We start from the raw sequence: 24,693 nt of genomic DNA, 5'->3' as shown, positions 1-24,693 counted from the left end.
AATAAGTCAATATACGAGTTAAGAAAAGTGCTAGTGTGGCTGCTATTTTGGTGAGTCCCATCGCTATCGGGAATCTAGCGAGTCATATTAACGATTTTGGTATAAAAGGACATGACTGCAGAAAACTTTACGAAATGGAACTTGAGGGATGGCTCAAAAAGTTGAAACTCAAAAACATAAATCACCTGATAATGGTATTTCTGGATAAGGAAAAAAGATAATTAAAAGTAAAAGAGAAAAAGGAGAAAAGTAACAAAAAACAAACTGTAGTGATTCGGCAGATGCAACCGCCGCGCGGCAGCGGAAGCGCCGAGCCGACTCGGGGAGACGGCGGCGGGCTCGCTAGATACCGGTCAGCTCCGGTGACTTGGTTGGAAGCGTTGCTCGAGTCGGACGAGGAGCAGGTCTTGCCCGACGTCGTATTGGATATACCTAAACCGCCTCCGCCGCCCAATGCCTCCTCCACCGCTGAAGTGGATCTCGAGCTGCTGGAGTCCGCAGGAGGCGGCGGATTTAGCAATTTCCTGAGGATGAACAGCTCGCCGGCGGAGTTTTTGTCTCTGCTTAATAGCTCGGAAGGGTTGTTTTCGAATTTAGGGATTCCGGCGGATTATGAGCTCGTGCCGGTGAATCAAGGTAAGCGCGCACGCGAGGCGGAGGATTTGGATGGGATTTCGCCGAAAAAGTCGCCGTCTTCGTCTTCTTCTACTCAAGTGGTATGAATTAGATCAATTTTAGTGATAACTGATAGTATATTATGGCTCAGCCAAGAAGCATCAGTGTTTTTCCTTCTATTTTTTGGCCTCGTGGATTACTTCTTCGTTGCTAATTGTGCTTTTGCTTTAAACGATTTGAGCAAATGATAGCAGAAATATTTGACTAACTGTAACACTGTAGGAAATCAGTGAATTATCGATTTTATATGAAATGAGTACTGATGATTAGTTTCTAGGAATTACAATGCCCCTTTGAGCTGGGAAATTTAGCCTCAAACTTACTTTTCTGACGTTAATTTATATGGAAGAGAGTAATTGTATTGTTCTAGATGTGGAGTTCTATATTTGAAGACATGAACTTTATTCGTAGCTAATGAGTTATATTGATGATTTTATTTTGAATATTTGGTAACACAAATTTGAAGTACATAGACACGTATGTCCAAAAACTCAAAGTGAAAAGGAAACCAAGAAAGCATTATAGTTGCAATTGCATGTGAGAAATAGTAAAAACTTGCTGGTGTTATAATTTGGTAGGAGTATTATGTGTGCATTGATTTGGAATCACAGTGATGATAGTTGGTACCCCATATTGAACTTCATATGTATTCATAATAGCAGCTGAGAGTCACTATTTATTTATTTATTTATTAATGAATGGGAAACACAACATATTTGAAATGCCACGAAATGTAGCATGTCTACACTGTAGTGAATGATATGTTTTTTTTCCAATAGGAAGCATTATCTCACTTAATGCACATCATAAATTTTGTTGCTTCTTAGTAATAACTAGTCATTTTATTGTTGCCTACTGGTTGTTTATGTTAGCTTTTATGTTTGGTGCTTCTTCCTGATGACTTCCCTTGTAAGTGTTATCCGAGAATAGTAGTTATAATTTTTGTTTTGTTGCTGAAGAAACGAGAGAAGCGTAGGCAACTGCAAGGCTCGGGAGGGTCATTTGATCTTGATATGGAGAATATTTTGGAGGACTCAGTAATGTGTAGGGTACGAGCAAAACGTGGCTGTGCTACTCATCCTCGCAGCATTGCTGAAAGGGTACTCAAGTAACCTGTTTTTTCTTATTTCCATACGTATTATTTGTGGCCCTGATTAGGTTATGGCTTTGGCCAACTGGTTCCCCTTGTGACTTTATAATCAGGAGAGAAGAACGCGGATCAGTGACAGGATAAGGAAGCTGCAAGAACTTGTCCCTAATATGGATAGGGTGATTATCACATAAGCTTATTTTACATACTCTTCTATTGTGATTGGTTGCATGCTATAAAAAGGAAATATGTGCTGTGTAAATGAGTCATTACTTAATTCACTTTCTATCAGTTCTCTCCCTTTTATGTGTACTCAGCTAGTTAATTACAGCAAGTTTTATTTGATATCAGGTTTTAGACAAGCAAAACTAGTTGTGGCGAACATGGGACTTTTGATGCTATGCTAATAGCGTTAGATATTTTATTGCTGGGGATTATGATGTGAATTGATGTCTTGAAATATAACTGGTGAACGTATTCAAGTAAAAATTGGCTCTTTGCTCAGCATTCATATTGTAGTGCTTTATAACTATTCCTTTCGCTTCATGATGAGCAACTACCTAAAAGATTTACTCCATTCCTTTTAACAACCTTGGTTTCAAAATTTTCAAGAGCTTTAAAATAATATGGAGTATTTTGATTTTCCTGCTTGCAGCAAACGAACACCGCAGACATGTTAGAAGAAGCTGTAGCTTATGTCAAGCATCTGCAGAAAGAGATCCAGGTTGTTTATTTTCTCATTATACAGTTAGGGTTGATGAACTATATTGCCAACAATTCAGGATTTGTCTTCATTCCTACTTGATTTAGTTGTTTTATATCAATGTGTGCCACTACCTTGGATTTTGTCCCATTCCCTTGAGATAACGAATTATGAGAAATTGCTTCATCCGTCCATGATGAGTGTGGTACCTAGGGGAGAGCATGGATTTTAAGAAAAATGTTAGGAGATGTATTTTAAGCGGTGATGGGTCCCACAACGGGGGTATTGGGTGTTGGATTTAAAATTGGTTTATGGGCCCACTAAAAAGTAAAATCATGCTTCTTCTGTTGCATGGTTTTACTTGAATCAATTGCATTGTTTTACTTGAATCTCATTTGTTAGGTGAGTGTTAGTGCAACAAATTTGAGCTCGTTAATGTTTCACCTATGCTGGAGTATCTGTACTTCCGTCTTTCTCTTGGGTGCTGCATGCTTAACAATTATTGAAAGCACCTGCTGGACATGCTTGATGTTTAGAAGTTGATTTCTTCATCAGTTATCTTGCGTTGTGTTCCTTGGTTTTAGTTCATACATTTCAGAAAACTACTCCCTCTTTTGCAGGATCTAACGGAGCATCAAAAGAAATGCACATGCTCAACAAATGATTGAACAATTGGATTGGATATTGTAGAGCAAAGATACAATGTTATGGTATGATATAAAACTCAAAGCCTTCCATAGTTGCCTATATTTACATGAAGATTCTACTTTGATGCCTGATGAACGAATGTAGATTTTTGCTCGTTGCTCGATGACAGTTTCCACTTCCCACTATGTTTGTTGAGCTGTAAGATATTGTAAAAAAGGTAGTAGAAGTCTGTTGTGCAAAACCAGTAGCCGGCATCTCTCGTGAATAATCACTACTGCTGAAGTTAGGGAATCTGTACATGACAAGGCCGTATCTAAGCAAGTCTGTTATTTGTATTTGTAATACTTCCTGCTTTGTATGTAAACATATGGCATCTAGATGGTATGCAGATGGCTTAAGGCCAGCAGAAGAGCTGGTTTAAGGCTCTTTGTTGCCACCGGGAAGAGATGCTCTCCCCCCGTACCTCCTTAATAAGTGGTAAGTGGAGGTGAGTTGCATCGTTTTCCGCCGTGTCAGTTGAAATTTCATCTTCATTATCTTCACATTTTCTCATTCATATCATTTTCTTGGTCCATGAAATCTTTGAGTGCACTCTTAGGGACACATTTTCCTTTTTTGAACGTTCCACTCTAAATGACGTATTTCTAAATATGGAAATATCAATGTCTCTAATTTTCCCCTTTCGGTTACTTTATTCTCTTTACTTTACTCATAAAACAATACTATATAAATTCTGTGCCGAATTAGAAATACTCCACATAGAGTGGGATGGAGAGAATATAAACTTTTAGACAGACACGAGTTTTAATGCATAAGTGATAAAGTATGTCCTCGAAAATTAGACCTTTTGATGAACACGAGTTTTAATGTATAATTAGTAAAGTTAGAGAGGAAGAGAAATGGCATGTCGAAGTGTGTAAATTGAGAGTGGGGTACACGTTGTTAGTATTGTAGTTGAGTCCACAGTTAAAAAGTTCATACTAGTATTTCCTCCGTTCCAACTAAGTTGGTATAAAACTTTTGGGCACGGAGATTAAAAAATTATGTTGAATAAATTAAATGAAAGTAAAATAAATAGGAGAGGGAAAAAAGTAAGAGAGATGAAGAGAATAAAATAGGTGATGAAATAAAGTAAGAGTGGTTGAATGTTTTGTTTTTTTGTCAAAAAGGGAAATAATTCAACTTTGTTGGGACGTCCAAAAAAAGAATATGACTCAACTTATTTGGGACGAATGGAGTACAATTTTTCATGAATGACTAAATTTAATTTAATTTTTAATACTCCCTCCGTCCCGCACTACTCGCACTTATTTCCTTTTTGGGCGTCCCAAGTTACTTGCACTCTTTCCATTTTTAGTAAAAAATTTCACCTACAGCCGTCATTTTTTACTTTCCTATACACTCATTCCTTAATCTCCGAGCCGAAAAGGAAATGAGCGAGTAGCCCGGGACGGAGGGAGTATAATAGAATTAAATATACTAATATTAAAATGAGATTGACGTTCGTGACGATGGCACAAAAAAATTGAACAAATGGGTTAGCCTCAATTAATTAGCACTAGGAAATGGGCTTAGGCCCAATCATATCATACTTGAGCCTAACAGTTTATGGGCATGGCCTAATTATTTCACTTCTTCAGTCACCGCGCTTCAGTTCTTCAATAGCTCTATAAATTCCACGCAAGAAATTTTCTTTTCCTTTTCCGATCGCTCTACTTTTAACAAAATATTGATTTGCATCTGCGTTGTCATAGGAGAAATTTTCCAAGGTAACAAAATTGTTTATCTGGGGTGTGATCCGTTGCTAACTTTTCTTAAATTGCTAACTTGTTAACTCATCAACGTAGTGTATTAAAAATGTCAACACGATGATACTGAAATGTCAACATAAACTTAAACTGATATTTTAATACATTGTGTTGACATTAATATTTAAATGTCAACATATATGTGTTGACATTTTAACGTGATTGTGTTGACATTTTTAGGCCACCTGCAAGGCGTCAGACGGGTGGCCCGTATTCCGTCACTAAGGGACGAGACGGCGGCGTGACGCGTTGCAGCGCCCCGTCTCGTCCCCAGCCTGTTCCGCGTTCCGTCCCGCCCTGACGAATGGCGAGACGTCTTGCCACGCCCCGAGGCGACGTGGCGCGCTCTGGCGCCATGCATGACGCCCACTCGCCGGCCCGCGAGTGGGCATCGTCACGCTGACGCAATAATTCATTTTTTTAAAAAAATTTGAATTAAAAAAAATTAAAAAATGAAAAACTGTAATATTACCTTTGTATTACCGTTTTTTATTTTTTTACTCTATAAATACTCCTAATTCATCCGCATTTCACACACAAATACACATCTATTCTTCCCAAATCATCTCCATTTCCTCTCCAATTTTCATCTAACCTTTCATCACAAAATGTCCGGCGACGGAAACTCTGGCGGTGGCGGCTTCGGCGGGTTCGACATCAACGCGTTCGGCGACTGGGGGCATGTGCAATGTCCTCGGTGGTGGTTCCGGTTCGTCGACGCCGGGCACCCAGGGTTCGTCGACGTCGGGGGGTACCAACCACCCCATTTTGATGTGGATGCATAAGCCCGTCCCTCGGCCCCGAGTTATTTGCAGGGATCATCCCAGATTCGGGAGGATTATTCCTTTGATCCCACTCCGGAAGATGGCCGAGGCGGTGGAGGAGGCCGAGGCGGGGGAGGAGGCCGAGGCGGTGGAAGCTTCAGGGCGGAGGCAGACGAGGAGGAGGAGGAGGAGGATCTAGGCCGACATCCGTACGGCCCCAAAGAAACACTGGCAGTGTACAACGCCTAGATCAGCGTCTTGTATTTTAAATTATGTCATTTTTATTTTTTTAGGATTTTAATTATGTGTTTTTTTTTATTTTTTTGAATTTTAAGTTGTATTTTTATTTTATGTTGTAATTTTATTTTATTTTTAATGAATTGTATTTTTTTTAATTGAATTTGGTTGGAAATAAAAATAAAAAATGAAATTGAATGAATAATAATTTAAGGGACGGAGGGTTGCAGGTTCCGTCCCTTAGTTAAGAGATGGAGTAAAAAAGTACAGTGGGCCCATGAATAGTAATTTAAGGGACGGATAAGTGACAGCGTTGCGGATGACTTTAATACACTGCGTTGATGAGTTAACAAGTTAGCAATTTAAGAAAAGTTAGCATTATAACGCACTACTGTTTATCTGATTTTGATTACCTTAAGCTTGTATCCATTTTTATTTAGTTTTTTTTAAAAAGAAATTGAATAATTAAGTTACAAATTCCTCTTGCTAAGGCTGCATTCAGCTTAGGTCACACAGATTCCCCAATTCAGTAACGTTTTCACGTGTTTCTGAATTGACTAACTTATGAAGAACACATATATTACTATTTATGTTTGTATTTTGTTGCTATTGTTGGAATTGTTTTTATTGGTTGTTGCTGATTCATATTTAAAGAAGCAGATGGGTGCTGTGAATTCGGAATTAGAAGACTTATTTCAGGATATTAAGCGAGCGAGAAATCCCTTTGTCCCCATTGGTAAATCTCTCATCTTGTCTGGTTGAATTTCTATTTTGTTTTGATCTTATATATGCCTTTCTTGTAATTAGTCAGTTTGTTTTAGCTCTATCTCTGATTGAAATTGTGAAACTTTAGCATTGCATAATTCAATGGTTGAAGTGTTAAATTCAATGGAATTGTGTGATCATTATGCTTGAGTACTTGTAAAAAGTAGTGAAATCAAACATATTGAATGAAGATGAGAGAAAACTGAATTTTATTGATCACAACTTTAAGCTTACATACTACAAACTGTGACGAGCTATTTATATAAAGCGAGCTGAGCTAAGATAAGCAATAAAAAAGAGATCTAACTAACTAGTAACTAACTCCCTCCGAGTTCACACCATGCTGACTCGGAGCTGACTAGGAGCTAGCTGTATGACAGCTAAGACCAAGATATTTTCGGTCACATCTCTTCTTCACATCCTTGCATTCGTGTATGCCGACTTCACATCCATGCACACGTGATTTGTTCTCTTCAACATGCCCCGTCAAGATGGACTATATAGACTAGTGCAGTTCATCTTGTCAAGTGTAGATTGAAAGGCCGTTTCTTCCAATGGTTTAGTAAAGATGTCAGCAATCTGCAAATTGTTTCTGATGTGCATTGGCTTGATAATGCCCTATAGATATTTCTCTCTAACCGTGTGACAATCAATCTCAATGTGTTTTGTCCTCTCATGAAACATTGGGTTAGAACATATGTAGATAGCCGATTGATTATCACAATATAATGGCACTGCCTTTTCTGTCTTCACACCAAACTCTTCAAGCAAGCTCTTGGCCGATACAACTTCACAAGTAGCTTGAGCCATTGCTCGATACTCTGCCTCTGCAGAAGACTTAGATATTGTGTTTTGCTTCTTAGTTTTCCATAAGATTAGAGAGTTGCCAAGGAACAAGCAATACCCAGTCATGGACTTCCTTGTGTCCGGGCATGCTGCCCAATCTGCATCTGAAAAGATGCTCAATATAGGTTTGCTATGGCTAGAGAAGAAGAGTCCATGACCTGGAGTTCTCTTCAAATATCTCAGAATTTTCTCAGCTGCATTCCAATGATCCACACACGGTTTTGAGACATATTGACTCAACTTATGCACTGCATAAGTTATATCTGGTCTAGTGATACAAAGGTATAAGAGTCTTCCAATCAGTCTTCTATACTTTGATGGATCTTCTAAAATAGAGCCTGAGTCCATTTGTAACTTCTTTGTGGGATCCATAGGTGTTGTTGAAGGCTTGCAGCCTAAGAGTCCTGCATCATTGATTAGATTCATAGCAGATTTCCTTTGTGAAATCTAAATTCCCTTTTTGTTCCTAGCAATCTCAATGCCAAGAAAATATTTTGGAGCTCCTAGGTCTTTGAATTTGAAGTGTTTTGGCAGAAAATTTTTGAAGTCTTCAGTCATTAGTGGATCTGTAGTAGCCACCAAGATATCATCCACATACACTACTATGCCAAAGAAGCTTGTTGTTGTATCAGATTTGTAGAAGAAAGAATGATCAGAATTTGATTGTTGCAATCCAAATTCTTTCAGAACTTCTGATAGCTTGAGATACCATTGCCTAGAAGCTTGTTTGAGGCCGTAGAGTGATTTCTTCAGTCTACAGACTAATGTTGAGTCAGGAGTGGCCCCCTCAACATCAAGTCTGTCCACTTCAAGACCAGGTGGTAGTGTCATGTAAATTTCTTCATCTAGATCTCCATAGAGGAATGCATTATTGACATCCAAATGTGAAAGAGACCAACCATTGATGGCTGCCAAAGCAAGCATCATTTTAACTGTTGTGAGCTTGGCAACTGGAGAGAAAGTATCCAGAAAATCAACTCCCTCGAGTTGAGTAAAGCCTTTAGCAACAAGTCTAGCTTTATACCTCTCCACAGTGGCATCAGCATGGTATTTCACTTTATAGATCCATTTACAATCTATTAGAGTTTTTCCTAGTGGTAGCACAGTAATGTACCAGGTGTCAGTCCTGATGAAGGCTGATAACTCCTCTTGCATTGCCAACTGTCACTCTTTGATTTCAGAGGCTTATTTATATGTGTGTGGTTTATAGATGACTGACATGAGGATGATATATTTAAGATATTCAGGACTGAGTTTGGATAAAGTGAAGTGAGCTGATATAGGATGGAGAGTAGAGGATGCAACAGAATTGCAAAGGAAATCTGTTAAGTGAGGTGGAGGCTTTGTCTGTCTGCCAGCTCTGGTGACTGTTGCATCAGAAGGGATATCTTGATCATAAGTTATGGGAGCTGGGGAGTGTGTGGATGGTTTTGAGAGGTTGGGGCTGGGCTGGGAAGGTGGATAATGAGTTGGTGTTGGTGGATCAGGAAAGTTGGAAGATGGAAGATGAGCCAGAGGGAAGGTATTCTCATGAAAGACTACATGCCTTGAGATAATTTCTTGCATGGGGTCTAGGTTTAGGAGTTTGTAACCCTTGTACCCTGTGGGATATCCCAGAAAGACACATTTAATGGTTCTAGGAGAAAATTTATCTCTGTCTCTATGCAATGAAGAAGCATAGCAGAGACAACCTATGACTCTTAAGTGAGTGTAGGATGGAGGTTTATCAAAGAGTATGGAATGGGGTGAGATTATTAGGAAGCACAGAAGAGGGGGTTCTGTTTATTAGATAAGATGCACTTAGGATGCAATCTCCCCAAAAATGTATAGGCAAATGTGATTGGAAAAGAAGGCTTCTAGCCACATTGAGAAGATGTTTGTGTTTTCTCTCAACTCGAGCATTTTGCTGAGGGGTTTCCATACAAGAGTGTTGCACAATGGTGCCAAAAGAATGATATAAGGAAGGTATATTGAATTCTGGAGCATTATCAAATCTAATGGCTTTGATCTTTTTGTTAAACTGTGTGAGAATGGTATTAAAGAACTGAATCAGAATGGATGAGACATCAGATTTGTTCTGCATGAGAAAGGTCCAGACAAATATGGAATGATCATCAACAATGGTGAGGAAGTATTTGTATCCATGGTTTGTGTTTGGTGAGAAAGGACCCCATACATTACAGTGAATGAGATCAAAAGGCTCTTTGGCAACAGTTTCAGATAATTGAAAGGGCAAGTGTTGTTTTTTTTATTTATAAACTCTTATACTGTAGATAGGAGGAAATTACAACTGATGTCAAGAGGGCTCGAACTCGGAACCTCATGCAATAATGTCTAAGCTCCTTGCCGCAAGTGTTGTTGTTTAGCAAGAGGACATATATCACACAATGAATGGTTTTTATTTGAGAATGTGAGAGTGTTTGACATAGATTTCAACTTACTGAAAGATAAATGTCCTAACCTCTTATGCCAAATATCAATATTTATAACAGAATTGACAACAAAAGGCTTAGAGACAGACAAAGAAGTAGGTATAAAAAGATGAAGAATTTAGAGAACCTTGAGGATGATTATGCTCAGAACTCACATCTAGTGCGTATAAGTTTCCAAATCTTCTACCCCTCCCAATCACAGTGGCCTGAGAAGCTTACTGAATTTCAATAGAATCAGTAGTGAAAATTAAGGAGCAAGAAAGGGAACTGGTCAAAGAGCTCACAGAGATGAGATTATATGAGAAAGAAGGGACATATAAGACAGAATAAAGAGTAATTGAGGGTGTTAAGCAGATAGTGTCAATGTGAGTAATGGAAGTTGTAGCTCCATTTGGCAATTTCACAGAAGCATTGCCAACTGGAGAACAATTGCTGAAAAAGAACTTATTGCAGCAAACGTGATGAGTAGCTCTTGTATCTAAGAGCCAAATAGGTGATTGCAAAGACATGTTTGCTATGATAGGATGATATAGAATAGTACCTGTGAAAGGTGGAGATTGTGTGGGAGAATGAGTATGTTGTGCGGCTGAATTGGAAGTGGAAGGAGTGTTGGTGGCAAGCTGACTTTGCAATAGAGTTATCAGCTGTTGACATTGATCAAAAGTAGGCATAGCTGGTGGAGCAATAGCCTTATCAGATGATTCTGGAGTACATTCATCCACAAAATTGACAGATTTTGGAGGACCATAATCTCTTGAATTTGGATTCGGTTTGAACTTTCCCCTTCCAAAACTTGGTGGAAATCCATGAAGAGTGAAACATTTATCAACCGTGTGATTTGTTTTTCCACAATGAGAGCACAATCTTCCTCGGTTAAACTAAGATGAAGTAGCATTGGCTGAATATGGTTGCTTACTCAGACTTAGTAACATAGATGAATACTTCATAGATTCATTGTTTGCACCAATGGTGCGTTGTCTTTCTTCTTGTAGAACCAATGAGAAAACCTTAGATAAAGTAGGCAAATGTATCATTGATAGTATGTGAGATCGGATCTGAGAGTATGATGAGTGTAATCCAATTAGGAACTGCATGACACATTATTCTTCCTGATGCTTATGCCATTTATTAGCACTTTGACATCTACAATTTGAACATATACACCATGAGATCGGTTGAGTATGTTTATACTCATCCCAAATAATTTGAAGGTTGGTGAAATAGGTGTTGATATCATCATCGCCTTGATTAAGAGACATAATTCTCTGTTTGAGTTGATAAACACGAGCAGAGTCACACTGAGCAAATCGATCACGTAGATCAGACCAGATCTCCTTCGCATCATCGAGATACATGATGCTAGAACATATCTGAGGAGATAACGAGTTCCTAATCTAGGAGAAAACCATGCTATATTGCATCGGATCCAAACAGGATAGAGGAGATCATCATCTGTAGGTTTCAATAGAACACCATTAACAAAAGGTAGTTTGTTCTTAGCTACGAGAGCAGTAGACATAGATCGGCTCCAATTGATGTAATTGGAGACAACAAGAGGTTGAGATACCAATTGAAGGCCGAGATTATCACTCGAATGAAGGTAGGGCTGGAGAAATCCTCCGCCGGCTGGATCTGAATGCCGCCGCCACGAGGAACCATCAAAAAATTACAACTGATACCATGTAAAAAGTAGTGAAATCAAACATATTGAATGAAGATAAGAGAAAACTGAATTTTATTGATCACAACTCAAAGCTTACATACTACAAACTGAGACGAGCTATTTATATAAAGCGAGCTGAGCTAAGATAAGCAATAAAAAAGAGATCTAACTAACTAGTAACTAACTCCCTCTGCATTCACACCATGCTGACTCAGAGTTGACTAGGAGCCACCTGTATGACAGCTAAGACCAAGATATTTTCGGTCATATCTCTTCTTCACATCCTTGCATTCGTGTATGCCGACTTCACATCCATGCACACGTGATTTGTTCTCTTCAACAATACTAGCTTGTCTTTATAGGGGGTTTGGGTTTAGGAAATGTGAGTGAAGCTGTTTCACTAGCTATTTGGGATCACTTCATGTTGAGTTCAAGCTACTCTGGGTAGTCTAACTTAACCTCTATCTCTATCACAAATTGTGATTCACAATGCTTGAGTTTAGGAATTGTAGTGTGTGAAGCTGTTTCACTAGCCACTTCATGTTGAGTTCAAGCACAATCGCCTTGGCTTGAGGATAGTGAAGTAGGAAAGTTAGTTGTCAAGACAATGCTCACTTTTTGCAGTTCCTCTTGGAAGGGTCAAATTTAGAAAATTGCTTCACTGCATTTTGATTCAGAAACCTGCATCTCAGTGCCATGTGTTGGTCTTGGGTAAGCATGCACACGGGTCAGAAACCGCCGGTTCCGGTTCATGAACCGCCGGTTCACGGTTCATCATTCCCATGAACCGGAACCGGCCCGCCAAGGGTCCCGACGGTTCCGGTTTCGGTTCTAAAAACCGCCGGTTTACGAGGCGGTTCAAAACCGCCGGTTCTGGGGCGGTTCGGCGGTTCGTCAAATTTTTTTTTTGCATTTTTAAATTTATTTATCTATGAAATGTGCGTAAATAAAATTTAAAAAAAAAACACGATGAAAGTTGCAATTTTATTGAGATTACACGTTACAACAATTACAAATCACAAAAACCTTGAGGACTTGAAATCTTAAACAAAAATTTAAATACAACGAGACTACTAGTCAACAACGAAGCTAATTACAAATTACAAAAAAGACTTATAAGTTATGACAATAATTTTATAAGTATATATACTCTTAGTCGGCGAAGGAGATCTTTCTAAATAACTAAATTGAGGACACCTTTAGCAATTCAACTTTAAATGTTGAGTTTAGTCTAACAATCAACAATTATAGTAGAATTGTCAAAAGTTTCCCGGATTTAGCCTTAGAGAGAAATCTATTTCATCGACTAGAGTATATACAAATATAATTATTTAATTGTATTTGCATATTTTTAAAGTAGAAATAAATGGGGAAAAAATAAAGGAAAAATGACTTGAGCTCAACTTAAATTTAAAATTTAAGTTGAGGTGCCTACGTATCCACAATGCTCATTTGAATTAGGGAATCAAAGTCCACGTAGTTCTTTTACCTTACTTACCTATTTGGCTTGGCCGGCGGTTGACGGTTGGCCTACGATTCATCCCCAGTGAATTCTTCTTGTGATCCCTCCTGACGATCATCCCAATCATTTTCTTGTTCTCTGACGTCTGCTTTGGCCTAATCATCAAGTAACATCACGACTTCCATATTTTTCCCGGGGAGCTTACTTCTTGATTCATCCAACATGCGAGCCAACACTAAAAGCGGACTCGACTGCGACAGTGGAAGCCAGAACAGAAAAAATCTCCTTGGCCATTGACGCAAGTATAGAAAAATCTTTCTCGTGTGTTCCCCGCCAATCGATGACGTCGATTTGAGCGGGAGGAGTATGACCTTCATCACAAAGGAAAAGAGTGAATCGAAATATAAATCTAACTCACTTACCATACCTGAGGACCTTCCGCCGGTGCTGTAGCTGTATAGGTCGGCTAATTGGGATTGCGCGTCGGGGTCATCATAATCGGCTTGAAATGCGAAGCCAAAGTTATGTTGTTGAGGAGGGGGAGGTCTTCTGACTTGGTGGGTACTGTTTTCATATTCGGTATAGAGAGCACGCAAGTTAAACTCGAAGGTTTGTTGGATAATTGACCGGTTCGGGAGGTTTATTTGAAATGTTTCTGAGAGGTCTACTCCGAATTCGTCACTGGTATCCGATTGCAATGCTTTAAGTGGACCAAGATCAATAGAACTCAAATTGTTATAATAAAAATCTAAAATCTTGGAGGTACTGACTAATTTCCATTTTGGATCCAAGACCTTTGCAATAAAAAACACCATTGGAATCTCACAGAAATACTTAAGCCATTTCTCAATCATATAATATAAAACACACATCAATTCAGGTGAAGAGTAAGCATTTTTCATTGCAGTTTTAAAACCAAGTGATATATACATGCAATGTTCTAAAACACGAACATCAGTGCAATAATAAACACCCGATAATTCAACAGTTGTATTTTTTAAATATTTGAACAATTTAAATAAAGACACGCTATGTTCCCAACAACTATGCGAAAGATATAAATCATGAACGGGATAGGTTCTAAAAAAATCACATAAAGAATTTTTATGCGTCAAAGTAGAATTCAGACAATCATATGTCGAATTCCATCTATGAGACACATCCATAGTAAAATTCGTATATCTTACATTCTTTTGATGGCAATACTTCTTCCAAGCTTTGCCAATAGGTGACTTTTGATAGATTAATCTAACTGCAGTTCTAATAGGACTAACATGCTTTTGCCATAATTCAAGCGCATCTTGTACACATAAATTCAAAATATGACATATGCATCTTTGATGATAATACTTACCTCCAATAACTGGAGCACAAGCCGCAATCAAGTCATTAATACTTGCAGTGTTAGTAGTTGCATTATCAAAACCAACAGAAATCTTATTGCATAGTTGAAATTCATTCAAAACTTGAATAATTAAAGAAGTAATTTTGGGTGCAGTGTGTGGTGTCTCAAATTCTCTAAAACCAATTAAACGTTTGTTCAAAGTCCAACTTTTGTCCACAAAGTGAACCGTAATGCCCATGTATGAATGCCGGTTAAAACAATCAACCCATACATCTGAGCAAATGTTCACTTTGTGGCCCAAGTTAAGTAAATAACGTGATAATTCAACTTTTTTCTCTAAACATTGTCTAACGGTAGATCGTTGAACGGTCATTCAACCTACTCTTTTGATAGCAACGTTTAAACCACTTTGCATGGTAACCTCAAATTTTTTTATCATCATAAACATTAAAGGAAAATGCTTCATTGCAGCCCATCTAGTCATAACGCCAGCAAAATTTTTTTGATCATATTTAAAAAGAGGCGTACCTGACAAACCTGAGCCACCGGGTTGGAAGTTTAGTTGGGTTTGGGTAGAGGTAGTGTCACATTCTACCGGATGCTTTGTCACCAAATGACGACGGAGGGTGCCATATCCCCCACCACTCGCAAATTTGTAGACTTTATCACAATAGTTACAATATGCATGAAACGCCGATGTCTCTTCTTGAGAGTGCGGATCATGAGGACTTGGAATCACCCCCGGGACCTTCTTGTAGTGTTTAACAAAAATATCAGATTTCAAAGCTTTTGTAGTGTTAGTGGGTGGAGGGGGAGGAGGCATCTCCTCATTTCCGTCGGTGCTAGACGGAATACGAGAATGAGATCTATCATCATTGTTGTCCGAGTCCGACGATATAGACATGTCGTACTCGTCATCTTGTTGTTGGGAACTACCACCGCCCCTCCCCCCACCTTGATGCATTTCAGCGAGTAGCATGGTCATTCTATGATCTTCTTTTATCTATAAATATTATATAAGTTGAAGTTATAAGTAAGAACACAAAAAAATTTTAAAAACTCAATCTTATGAAATTATGAATTGTAAAAATGATTTTTTAGAACTTACTTGCATGCGTTCAGCCGCCACTCGGGAAACATCTTCTATAACTTCTAGACGACTAGGTCGCCTTGATTTTGAGGGACGACTACTTTGATCTTGAGCAATTCCTTTGCCCCGATCACCACGTCCCGGTCCACCACGAGAAGAAGACATAGTGATAAATGAAAGTAGTATGGATGGAATATGGAGTATTGAATAAATGGTAAATTACGAACACAAACAAATTTAGTAGTAAGTAGCAACTAGTAAACAACTTGAGCAATTAGAAAGAATGAGGAGAGAATAGAGAAATGAAGATCGAGAAGGAAATCCTTGTTAACACAAGAATGGGGTGAGTAAAAATGATGGGGGGAAGTGGGGTATTTATAGGAGTAAAATTGGAAGAAATAAAAAAAAATCAAATTTCAAATTCAGCCGGTTTACTGCCTGAACCGGTGGTTCAGAGCAAAACCGACGGTTCAGTCCACGGTTTCTGACCGGTTTTCAGGTCTACACACTGCCACCTACGCTCTGCCACCTGAAAAGGCACCGGAACAGTCGAAAACCGACGGTTTTCGTCAGAAATCACCGATTTTTCTGCACACCTCGCCTGCAACCCTACGCCCTAGCCGGAATCTGCCCGTTGGACCCGTTGAACCGCCGGCTACGGTTCGTCATATTCCCGAACTTGAACCGGCCCGCTTGAACCGCTGGATCCGGTTCCGGTTCATGAACCAGCGGTTCCGAACCGCCAGGCCGGTTCGGTTTGTGCATGCTTAGTCTCGGGTGTTTTGAGGTGGGGGGAGGTGAACTAGACTAGATATATTTACATTACAATTTTACTCAAGGTATGAAACTAAAAAACTTAGCCATAACCTCCTATCTTCGAGTTGAGCATGGGTTTACCAGCTTCCAAAATGCTTGTGAGGTCAATTTTAATGGCAATCCCAGATTTTATGTCGTTTTTCAATTTATGGATTGCTTTTATGTTTCAGTGTTTGTGTCTCAGGAGGCGCTTTCATGACGGCTGGAGTGCTGGTGGCCGGTTTGATCAGTTTCAGGCAAGGGAACTCTCATTTAGGAATGAGGGCTCGTGTGGTTGTACAAGGTGCTACAGTTGCACTCATGGTTGGTACAGCTTACTACTATGGTGACAAATTTTGAGGATCCTCTCTGCTGCACCCTATTGAGCACCTCTTCATGAAAAGAGTGCGATTCATCATAACCTGATTGTATTTTGTGAAGCAATAGCAGCTGTACACTTATTTAAAATATCACTAACTGATATATGAATAGCAAAGCAGCTTTTCTTGAAATTGATTCTCAGAATTGTGTAGCTTTTTAAGTATATTCGTCAATATATAACAATTTTCAGCTCATAAATACAAGATTGCATCTACCAAAATTGAAGTTACATCACAAGACACGGAACAGTTAAGAAAGTTTCTCTTGATGCTCATGTTCACATCAATGCCCTCTTCCCCTGCTGCTCCTCCCACGGCCTCCACCCCTACCACGAGAACCACCACCTCTACCCCGAGAACCACCACCTCTACCGCGGAAGCCACCACCCCTACCATGAGATCCACGACCTGAGCCACCGGGTAACTTCAATGATTGCACACCCCTCCTCTTTTCAGGATGCGCCTCCTCAATATCGTCATACTCCTTGGCTTTTGCTGAGCTTCTGGCCTTGAAAGAGATTTCCCGGGATCCCCCCTGACCATATTTGACCACATCCTTTGAACCTTGCTGTGGTTTTGTCTGTGCTGCTCTTTCACCCATAGGAAGGGATTCCTCGTCTGCAAGGGATTCGTCATTCCAGAATGCTTCTGCATGCCGGTTGTCCTTCACTTCATAAAATCTGCACAACATGAAACGAAATTGGAAAGGCACAGTCATACAAAAAAGAAATTCTTTTATCTACCTCCTACTACAAATCTGACCTTATTTGTGTGGTTGAACATGAAATTTGATTAAGACAATGTATTAAGGCATTCAGGAAAACTTAACACACATCTTAGATCATAAACTACTTCAAAACCAGCCAACTACATATAAAATAAGGAGAGCGAGTCGAATATTATCAAAAAGAAACATAGAGAGAGAAAGAACATCTGACCTAGGTACTTGTGATTTTCTCTTAGATTTGCCATCCGTATTTTCAAGGTCGTCTTCTGATGGTACATCAGTACCACTGATACTCTGTTCATCTTCTGAAAGAGCCTCAAAATGCTCCTCGAGCAAAGATGGCTTATTTGTCGTTGCTGGCATAGGGTGCAGAGCCAGGTATTCTTTTGAGAATTCATCAACCTCAAAGTCCTGCAAGAGAGGATGTTACAATCCATAATCATGACAGTGGAACTTTACGAATGAATAGAATATTCATAACGTTTCTTCTTTTAAAATTGTTCAGGTAGTGGATCTTATTATGTAACTTATCTTGTCCCTGATCTAAACCAAATTTATAATCTAACTCTCCCCTATTTCACTGTCCCTAAACCCAAGAAAGGCATCAGATAATTTCAGCATAGAACTCTCTATCATGTGGTTCTCTTCTCCCTTCTTATTTCATCTTCGTTGGCTTGTTTGTGGAGGATGGGATTAGGGAGGGGGGGTTGTTCCCAGTTTTCATGTTTTATGTACTTATATAAGAAAACCCAACCTACTTCACTAGGTGCGCAATGTCTATATGGTCCCTAGTTAATTTCACATGCAATCATCAGTTACTCTACAAAAATGTGAAGTACCTCATCTTCGAACATAGATGTAAACCGCTCATCCTTGAGAACTTCTGTGGTGAGACCCCTCTTCCTCTTTGGTCCCTTCTTAGCACCCGTCTTTTCCTGAGTTTCAGCAACATCAGCATCCTTATCGTCATTCTGCTCTTTCTCTGCATCAAGAAGTCGGGCTGCCAAAGTCCTATTAACTTTCGGCAGCTTCCTTTTGATCTATAGGAATGCAAGGCAATGAAAATATATAATCAACAACTTGAAAGAGAATGATATGGAATCCAAGCATAACAGCAGATAATGTCAAAATAGCATCCACACACACATCGCTCTCATAACACCTCCCCCTGAATCTCCCAGCAAACAAAACAAAGACTGCCATAGTTGTAACACATCTTAATTCAAGAATTCCAGCTGAATTAGGATCTAACTGCATTGGCAATGAGGGGGGAAAACAACTTATTCCATTTGACAGCAAGCAACTAAAACAACTCAAATGCATCAGAAAATATTAGCAGATTCCCGTGATAGCAAGCCAATTCCTCCCAACGAGTTGCTTGCAAAATGCAAGTGAGGTAGCAAGGATATATTAAAACACAAAATGCATGTGAAGTGAACGTACCGTAATTCTGTTCTCACGTTCAGACTGTGATTTTTCCTGCTTTCGCTTTTCTATATAAGACTCATAAGCAAACGGCTCAGCCAAGCTTTGTGCCTGCATTCAGATAGTCAATTCATTACTGCAACTAACAAAAGATTATCATAATGGTTTAAATTGGAAGGTTCAAACTTGCAGAATTTCTTGTGAACAATTGGCATATCAAAGCAATGAGTATTCTTCGGAGAGAAAGAACTAATTGCTCATTTCTAGCTGTTCCCAAGTTAAAGTTTTTAGTTTTTACCTTTTTATACAATCGATAATCAACAAAGTAACCATGCATATAAGCCCTCAGAAGATTGGTCCCAATCAAATTTGTCAGATTAAGTTTAGCAAGGTCCTCCTTTGTCAAAAATTTGTAATCATCATAAATGGTTGTTTGTCCACCCTCCTCAAGCTCTTCCTGTAAACCACAAAGTAGACTAATAATTAGCAACAAAACGCAATATGTACCCTACGACAGCCAATGACATAAGAAAGTCTTACAGTTAAATTCTCCAAATAAGAACACCACTTTGGAGCAGGACCGAGGGCTGGGATGAAGAAAGATGGTATTTGGCTGCTGTCCAGAGCCAACAAAATCAGTCCACTGTCTTTGAAGATGCATATATCATTAATTTTTCCAGCAGATGGTTCAATGCTGGTCATACCTTCTCCCTGTAATTCATAGAAATCAATTAAGCTCCCATACTCCAAATATTACATTATCTTCACAATTTGTCTCCTAATCTACCTTGAAGGGAAAAGGCAAATATTTATAACTATGACCATGTGATACTATTGTATAAAGTGTTTTAGACAATGAAAGATAAAAATTCACAACATAACTATTGAGAAACCACTGTAAGCAAGGAGAAATATTCATGTTATGAAAACAAGAGCATGAATATCAAGCACGGAAGTATTAAGTTTATACGACACAATTAGTTATGATTAAAAAATCTAATAGAGGAAATAATTTATCACCGTCTCAGGGTCCCAAATCCTGACTATGTGTTTATCAGTAGTGATCAATTTTGACTGCTCCGAGTTTAGAGTCTTATGCCACTTAATGTTTAGTATTGGGCTGCCATACCTACAAAAGAGTGATAAATTGACAAGTGAAGATATAAAAAATTATATAATACAATCATAAATTAGGATAGTATTAGATTAGGCATAATTAAGAAATTGGAAGCTAGTAAATACAACTTACATGTGATCCTTTATTCGCATAGGATTTGATGAGCGCAAATCATAAATTAGGATCTGCACGATTGATACAGAACATAGAATATATTACAATTAAATTTCAACTGCAACCACTCAAGCATAAAAAAAGAGATATATGGAGGATAGTTAGTGATATTTGTATATAGGAATTTAATTTTTGTAACAACTAACAACCCATTTTCAGGAACACCACTACATAATCTGAAGCAGTTTGTAATTGTATCAGTTAATATAATTCCCTTGTTACTAATAAAATCTTTTAGCACAAAGGACAATAAACCCAACAATTACTGATAAGTTTAAAAGCATAAGGTTAAAAGAATGCCTTAGATTAAGAAGAATAGCAGAACATGGAAATATTTGAACTGTAGAGTCATCCAAAAAAAAGAAACAGATTTATTTGATTCCAGGAAGTTGCAGACATATGAATAGCATAAGTTTCATAAACAGTTGATGCACAAACATCTCTTGGCACAAAGCACATACTATCAACATCATGAAGATAATAATGAATAACTATTGATAAGACATCACACATGCGATAAAGGAAAGGGACAAGGCAATATGACTGCAGTGAGTGGTATATTATATATAGGTTAATGTACCTTCCCAGCACTGCTTCCAACAGCCATTTGATAACCTCCATCTCCATCAAATTCAATTGCAGTAACCTCCTAAAATAATCAAGTTCTGTGAAATCTTCCATTGATAAAGCTTCTTATTCTGACAACCATGATAATAAGTATTTTACCGCATTATTATCACCAGCACTTGCAACAGCATCTAGTCGACCAACTGATGACTTAGTCCTCATATCAAAGCATTCAACAGCTCCATCCTCACCACCGCCAGCGACTAATCCGTGGATTTTGCTGAATGGACCAACACAGAATATATATAAAAACAGCTAATAAGTGAAGTAGTGAACAGCGTGAAACAGGCTCAATGGCAATGGTGTTTCACTAACCTTCGAGATACCACATTCAGAGCTGGAGATTGTGTACTAAGAGAGGCTAGGAAACGGCCCTGTCAAAGATGCAATTAGATTTAGAAAGTTGAACTTGATTCTTTTACATAATCTATAACTCAAAAAGAAATAAGGGACAAGCTGAAAAAATTCAAGGAAAAGGATACCGCTAAAGGGAGCAGTGCAGGTTTTAAGCACTTAAATAATAGTATAGCACAAAGTTTCTGAATAAAACAAACCTGTTCTAAGTTTATCCTATATAGATCTGGAGAAGAAGCAGCACAAATTATATCACAAGACCAGCCGTCATAGACAATATCTCTGCCCATCCTGTTTTAAAAAAAATCATTTGAGAAAAAAATCATAAGTTTGAGCATAATAATATAATATCACTGCAATTTCACCTACCAAATTATTTCAAACAAAAAAAACACATAGTCTGAAATGCACTCATGGAAAATATTCTCAAGTCTGTGTGACTGATGAGTATGTGTATAACTCTTAACACACTCCATCAGCTTGAAACCCAATCAACACCCAGTTTCGTGTTGAACTTTTTAAAAGAAGTAAATTAATAAAATTATTTTATCTCATAATTAAGTTTCAGAAATGATCAGACAGTATTAAAAATGTCATTTTTCTATGCAACTCAATGTAATGGCTCGTTTGTCTAATAAAAATATTAAATATAAGAAAAAATGATAAGCAGGAAGGAAACAACTAGAACTAGCATTCACTTGAACAAATCTGTAAAACCCAATCCATAAGTAACTAAAAAAAGCAACTACTGGGACAAAACGAGAAGGTAGCACCTATTATGCAAAAGTTGGGCATTAGAAGAAAACCAAAAGGACATTAATTTTAGTAAATACAGTTACAACACATTACGAAGTTAATTTTTTTGGTAATAGTTTTGTTCTTTTTCCAGGGGGTAGACTGTAGAGAGTACCTTGGAATTCTCAAACTGTAATGACTCCCATATTTTGCATGAAGACGTATAGACCGGTCAGTGCAAAGAAATGCCATCTTCGAGTAGTCATCATCTAATATCTATTGATCAATAAATTTAAAAATGCAACTAATTCAGTATAGTGAAGCATGAGTAGAGAAGTTTCCCGGAGTCTATAAATACTTAATTCCATTAAACTGAATTTTCAGTGAGAGCACAACATAATATTACCTCGAAATCAACAATTTCAGAAACCAAATGTCTTTCGAACTTCAGAGACAATTCCCTCAGCTCGTACACTTTGACTTGTGGAGGGTAAATGCCTGGATTACCCAAAGAAATTTCTCAATATGCACCACATTTCACAAACAAAATTCGATTTCTTGAACATGAGCAGTTTAAACATCTACCTGAGGCTACAAGATACTCCCCATCAGGCGTCACCTTGATTCTAGAAGTCGAGGTTTCAAACCTCAAATCCTGTACCAAATCCACCCTCTGCAAATAATCTGAAATTCAATCAACAAAACCATATTAGTATTATTCATAAGCTAGCACCTGCCAGTATACAAGCATATATTGTGCATTTCATCAGTTTTTGGATAAATATAACTATTCTAACTTAGCTTCAAAAAAATTATAATTTCGAACCTGGATTTTTCCGCAGTGCTCTGAGCTTCTTTGGAGGAAGCCATGCCGCAAGCGACCGGTTTTGGCCGGAAACCGAGTACATTTTGACTCCATTTATAGAGGAAGACTTCAAAGTGCCCCCTTCAAACGCCATCTTTTACAAACTCTATCAACCAAACTGCACCTAATGAGCATATATATTCATAACAAAACATAATTTGAAGCAAAAATCATGCTAAATAGAAGATTTTAACACACTCCATCAACAAAAATCCAGCTTCAAAACACAAACTCCAAAAAAAGAACATACTCCTTGAAATCGCGCTGGAATAGAAAATATTTCGTACTATCAGAAATAAGATTAACTCACCGAAGAAGATGCTCGATGTGAATCGCCGACGTTAGAGCACAGAACCGCCGCGAATATCTTCGGAAGACGGTGGCGCAGCTTATTGGCGGTAATAGCGGCTATATTTTGGGGGCTTTTCTCAATTTTGCGGTGTTAAATTACAAAGCATAAAATCAAATGATGGGTTCTGATATTGTTTAGGCCCATGAGTTAAATAAGCCCAATAAAACGGGCCCATATATAGCCTATACAAATAATCCCAGCATTATTAGGCTGAAATAGGCCCACATTTGAAGCCAACTTTTCAAAGTTGGACTATTTGCAGTTTTGAACGTTTATTAGGAATTGGCTGAAAGATTTATTTATTTTTAGCTGGTGATGGTGACAAAATCTCTAGAATATGATGTAATAAGTGTCATATTTCATAGTTCTATTTTTAAAATGATTATACATAGAAAGAGTGAGTTCACCTCACCCACTTTCTTCGTATAGATTTTTAACGGCAAGAAACGTTTATTTGGGAACGCCATGTGTTTAGAATCTTTTACTGTAATAAAGAAAACAGGAAATATGAGACAAAATTGATCGAGGCATTGAGCTGGAATGGGCTTTTGTTTATTTCTTACAATTTTAGTGGTGAAATGACAAAGGGCGAATGATCCAAGGAGAGAATACTCTCTACTTGCACAACTGTCTTGCATCTAGACATGGAGAGATGGTAATATTCCTACAAAATTAGCAGTTTTTTTTGTTTGTTTATTTATTTATTTTACTTAATGCAAAGATCTCATAATAGGAAAGGTTATCTATACTTATACAAATTAGATGAGATGTTCACCAAGTTGATGTGTGACAGAATTTAAGAGAAATTGGATGAGATTTTCACCAAGTCAACGTGAAACAAAATTTAAGAGATTTTTAACATAATACGTATTGATATACTACTAAGAAGTATATCGTCATATATGTATAATGTATATAGAAATTCCGCTCATCGGTCCCCAATATGACTGTGAATTTGGTCCAAAATTAAAAATGAAATCAATTTATTATAATTATGCCAGTACTAAAATGTGATGTTTTCATGATAAAAGAGGTAAATTGCTGTCTCAAAAAGAACGGAGTAGTAGTAATATTATTGGAGATGACTTAATCAATTGATTTATTAATAAATTAAAGATGTGCATATACTACTATAACACACTCAGAGAATCTTGGTTTGAAGTTTGAACGGACAAGCTAGAAAGTATTATTAGTATATTTTATTTACAAACATCCAGAGACACATCAGTTCATGGTACAGTGCATTCTCATGAAATTAGAAGTCAGTAATGTTTCTTCAGACACTGGTTTATATTAAATAAATTCATGTTTTTGTGTGTGTGAGAGAGAGAGGGGGTGTTTCATGCTTCTTGACCTGATCACACCAGCAAATTTGGTAGGAAATTAAAGCACTAATAATAAATAAGTGGATCCAAAAGTTGGCATGTGCTGCTGCCCATGTGAATGTGATGCTACAAAACAAATTTAGCTACCACATGACATTATATGGCCCCTTCTATCAGATCTACCATTACTTTTTTTATTTTACTTAGAGCATCACCACTCTTCCCACTATAATACTCCCTTCATGCACTTAGTGCTTGCACTTAATTAAGTGTAAACGAATTTTGGAGA

General features: G+C 38.0%; 2 protein-coding genes across 5 annotated transcripts; one reads left to right on the top strand and one right to left on the bottom strand.

The window, feature by feature from the left end:
- Positions 1-174: 174 nt before the first annotated feature.
- Positions 175-3,672, top strand: LOC121804986 (transcription factor bHLH80-like). Of its 2 annotated transcripts, XM_042204727.1 has the most exons (6): positions 185-716; positions 1,635-1,775; positions 1,879-1,944; positions 2,421-2,489; positions 3,089-3,178; positions 3,261-3,672. In XM_042204727.1, exons 1-5 carry the CDS (start codon positions 282-284, stop codon positions 3,134-3,136), a joined length of 759 nt encoding a protein of 252 aa, XP_042060661.1. In that variant the 5' UTR covers positions 185-281; the 3' UTR covers positions 3,137-3,178; positions 3,261-3,672. The 2 variants fall into 2 exon arrangements, with proteins under 2 accessions (XP_042060662.1, XP_042060661.1); XM_042204728.1 differs by lacking the exon at positions 1,879-1,944 and having other exon boundaries at positions 175-716.
- A 13,163-nt stretch (positions 3,673-16,835) lies between these two features.
- LOC121805005 (nucleolar protein 10-like) lies at positions 16,836-23,175 on the bottom strand. Of its 3 annotated transcripts, none has more exons than XM_042204752.1 (17): positions 23,038-23,175; positions 22,689-22,833; positions 22,448-22,546; positions 22,269-22,360; positions 22,038-22,138; positions 21,328-21,418; positions 21,089-21,147; positions 20,873-20,993; positions 20,727-20,795; positions 20,105-20,157; positions 19,876-19,984; positions 19,396-19,566; positions 19,154-19,312; positions 18,874-18,966; positions 18,270-18,470; positions 17,642-17,841; positions 16,836-17,383 (listed from the first exon to the last, which is right to left on the bottom strand). In XM_042204752.1, exons 2-17 carry the CDS (start codon positions 22,819-22,821, stop codon positions 16,987-16,989), a joined length of 2,148 nt encoding a protein of 715 aa, XP_042060686.1. In that variant the 5' UTR covers positions 22,822-22,833; positions 23,038-23,175; the 3' UTR covers positions 16,836-16,986. The 3 variants fall into 3 exon arrangements, with proteins under 3 accessions (XP_042060686.1, XP_042060684.1, XP_042060687.1); XM_042204750.1 differs by having other exon boundaries at positions 22,689-22,851; positions 23,038-23,163; XM_042204753.1 differs by having other exon boundaries at positions 22,689-22,845; positions 23,038-23,147.
- Between the last annotated feature and the right edge of the window lie 1,518 nt (positions 23,176-24,693).

Source organism: Salvia splendens, chromosome 5 (assembly GCF_004379255.2).
Source record: "Salvia splendens isolate huo1 chromosome 5, SspV2, whole genome shotgun sequence".
Taxonomy (NCBI): Eukaryota; Viridiplantae; Streptophyta; class Magnoliopsida; order Lamiales; family Lamiaceae; genus Salvia; species Salvia splendens.
The sequence above is the reverse complement of the archived record's forward strand: the minus strand, read 5'-3'. Positions and strand labels throughout refer to the sequence as shown.

What these genes read in the sequence shown, in the direction of transcription:
- LOC121804986 (XM_042204727.1), top strand. Translation starts at nt 282, where the DNA reads ATGCAACCGCCGCGCGGCAGCGGAAGCGCCGAGCCGACTCGGGGAGAC. An exon ending in CGTCTTCTTCTACTCAAGTG is followed by an intron (nt 717 to 1,634) that starts GTATGAATTAGA and finishes TTGTTGCTGAAG; the next exon opens with AAACGAGAGAAGCGTAGGCA. An exon ending in CTCGCAGCATTGCTGAAAGG is followed by an intron (nt 1,776 to 1,878) that starts GTACTCAAGTAA and finishes CTTTATAATCAG; the next exon opens with GAGAGAAGAACGCGGATCAG.
- LOC121805005 (XM_042204752.1), bottom strand. Translation starts at nt 22,821, where the DNA reads ATGGCGTTTGAAGGGGGCACTTTGAAGTCTTCCTCTATAAATGGAGTC. An exon ending in AACGTGAGAACAGAATTACG is followed by an intron (nt 18,471 to 18,873) that starts GTACGTTCACTT and finishes GCATTCCTATAG; the next exon opens with ATCAAAAGGAAGCTGCCGAA. An exon ending in CATCTATGTTCGAAGATGAG is followed by an intron (nt 17,842 to 18,269) that starts GTACTTCACATT and finishes CCTCTCTTGCAG; the next exon opens with GACTTTGAGGTTGATGAATT.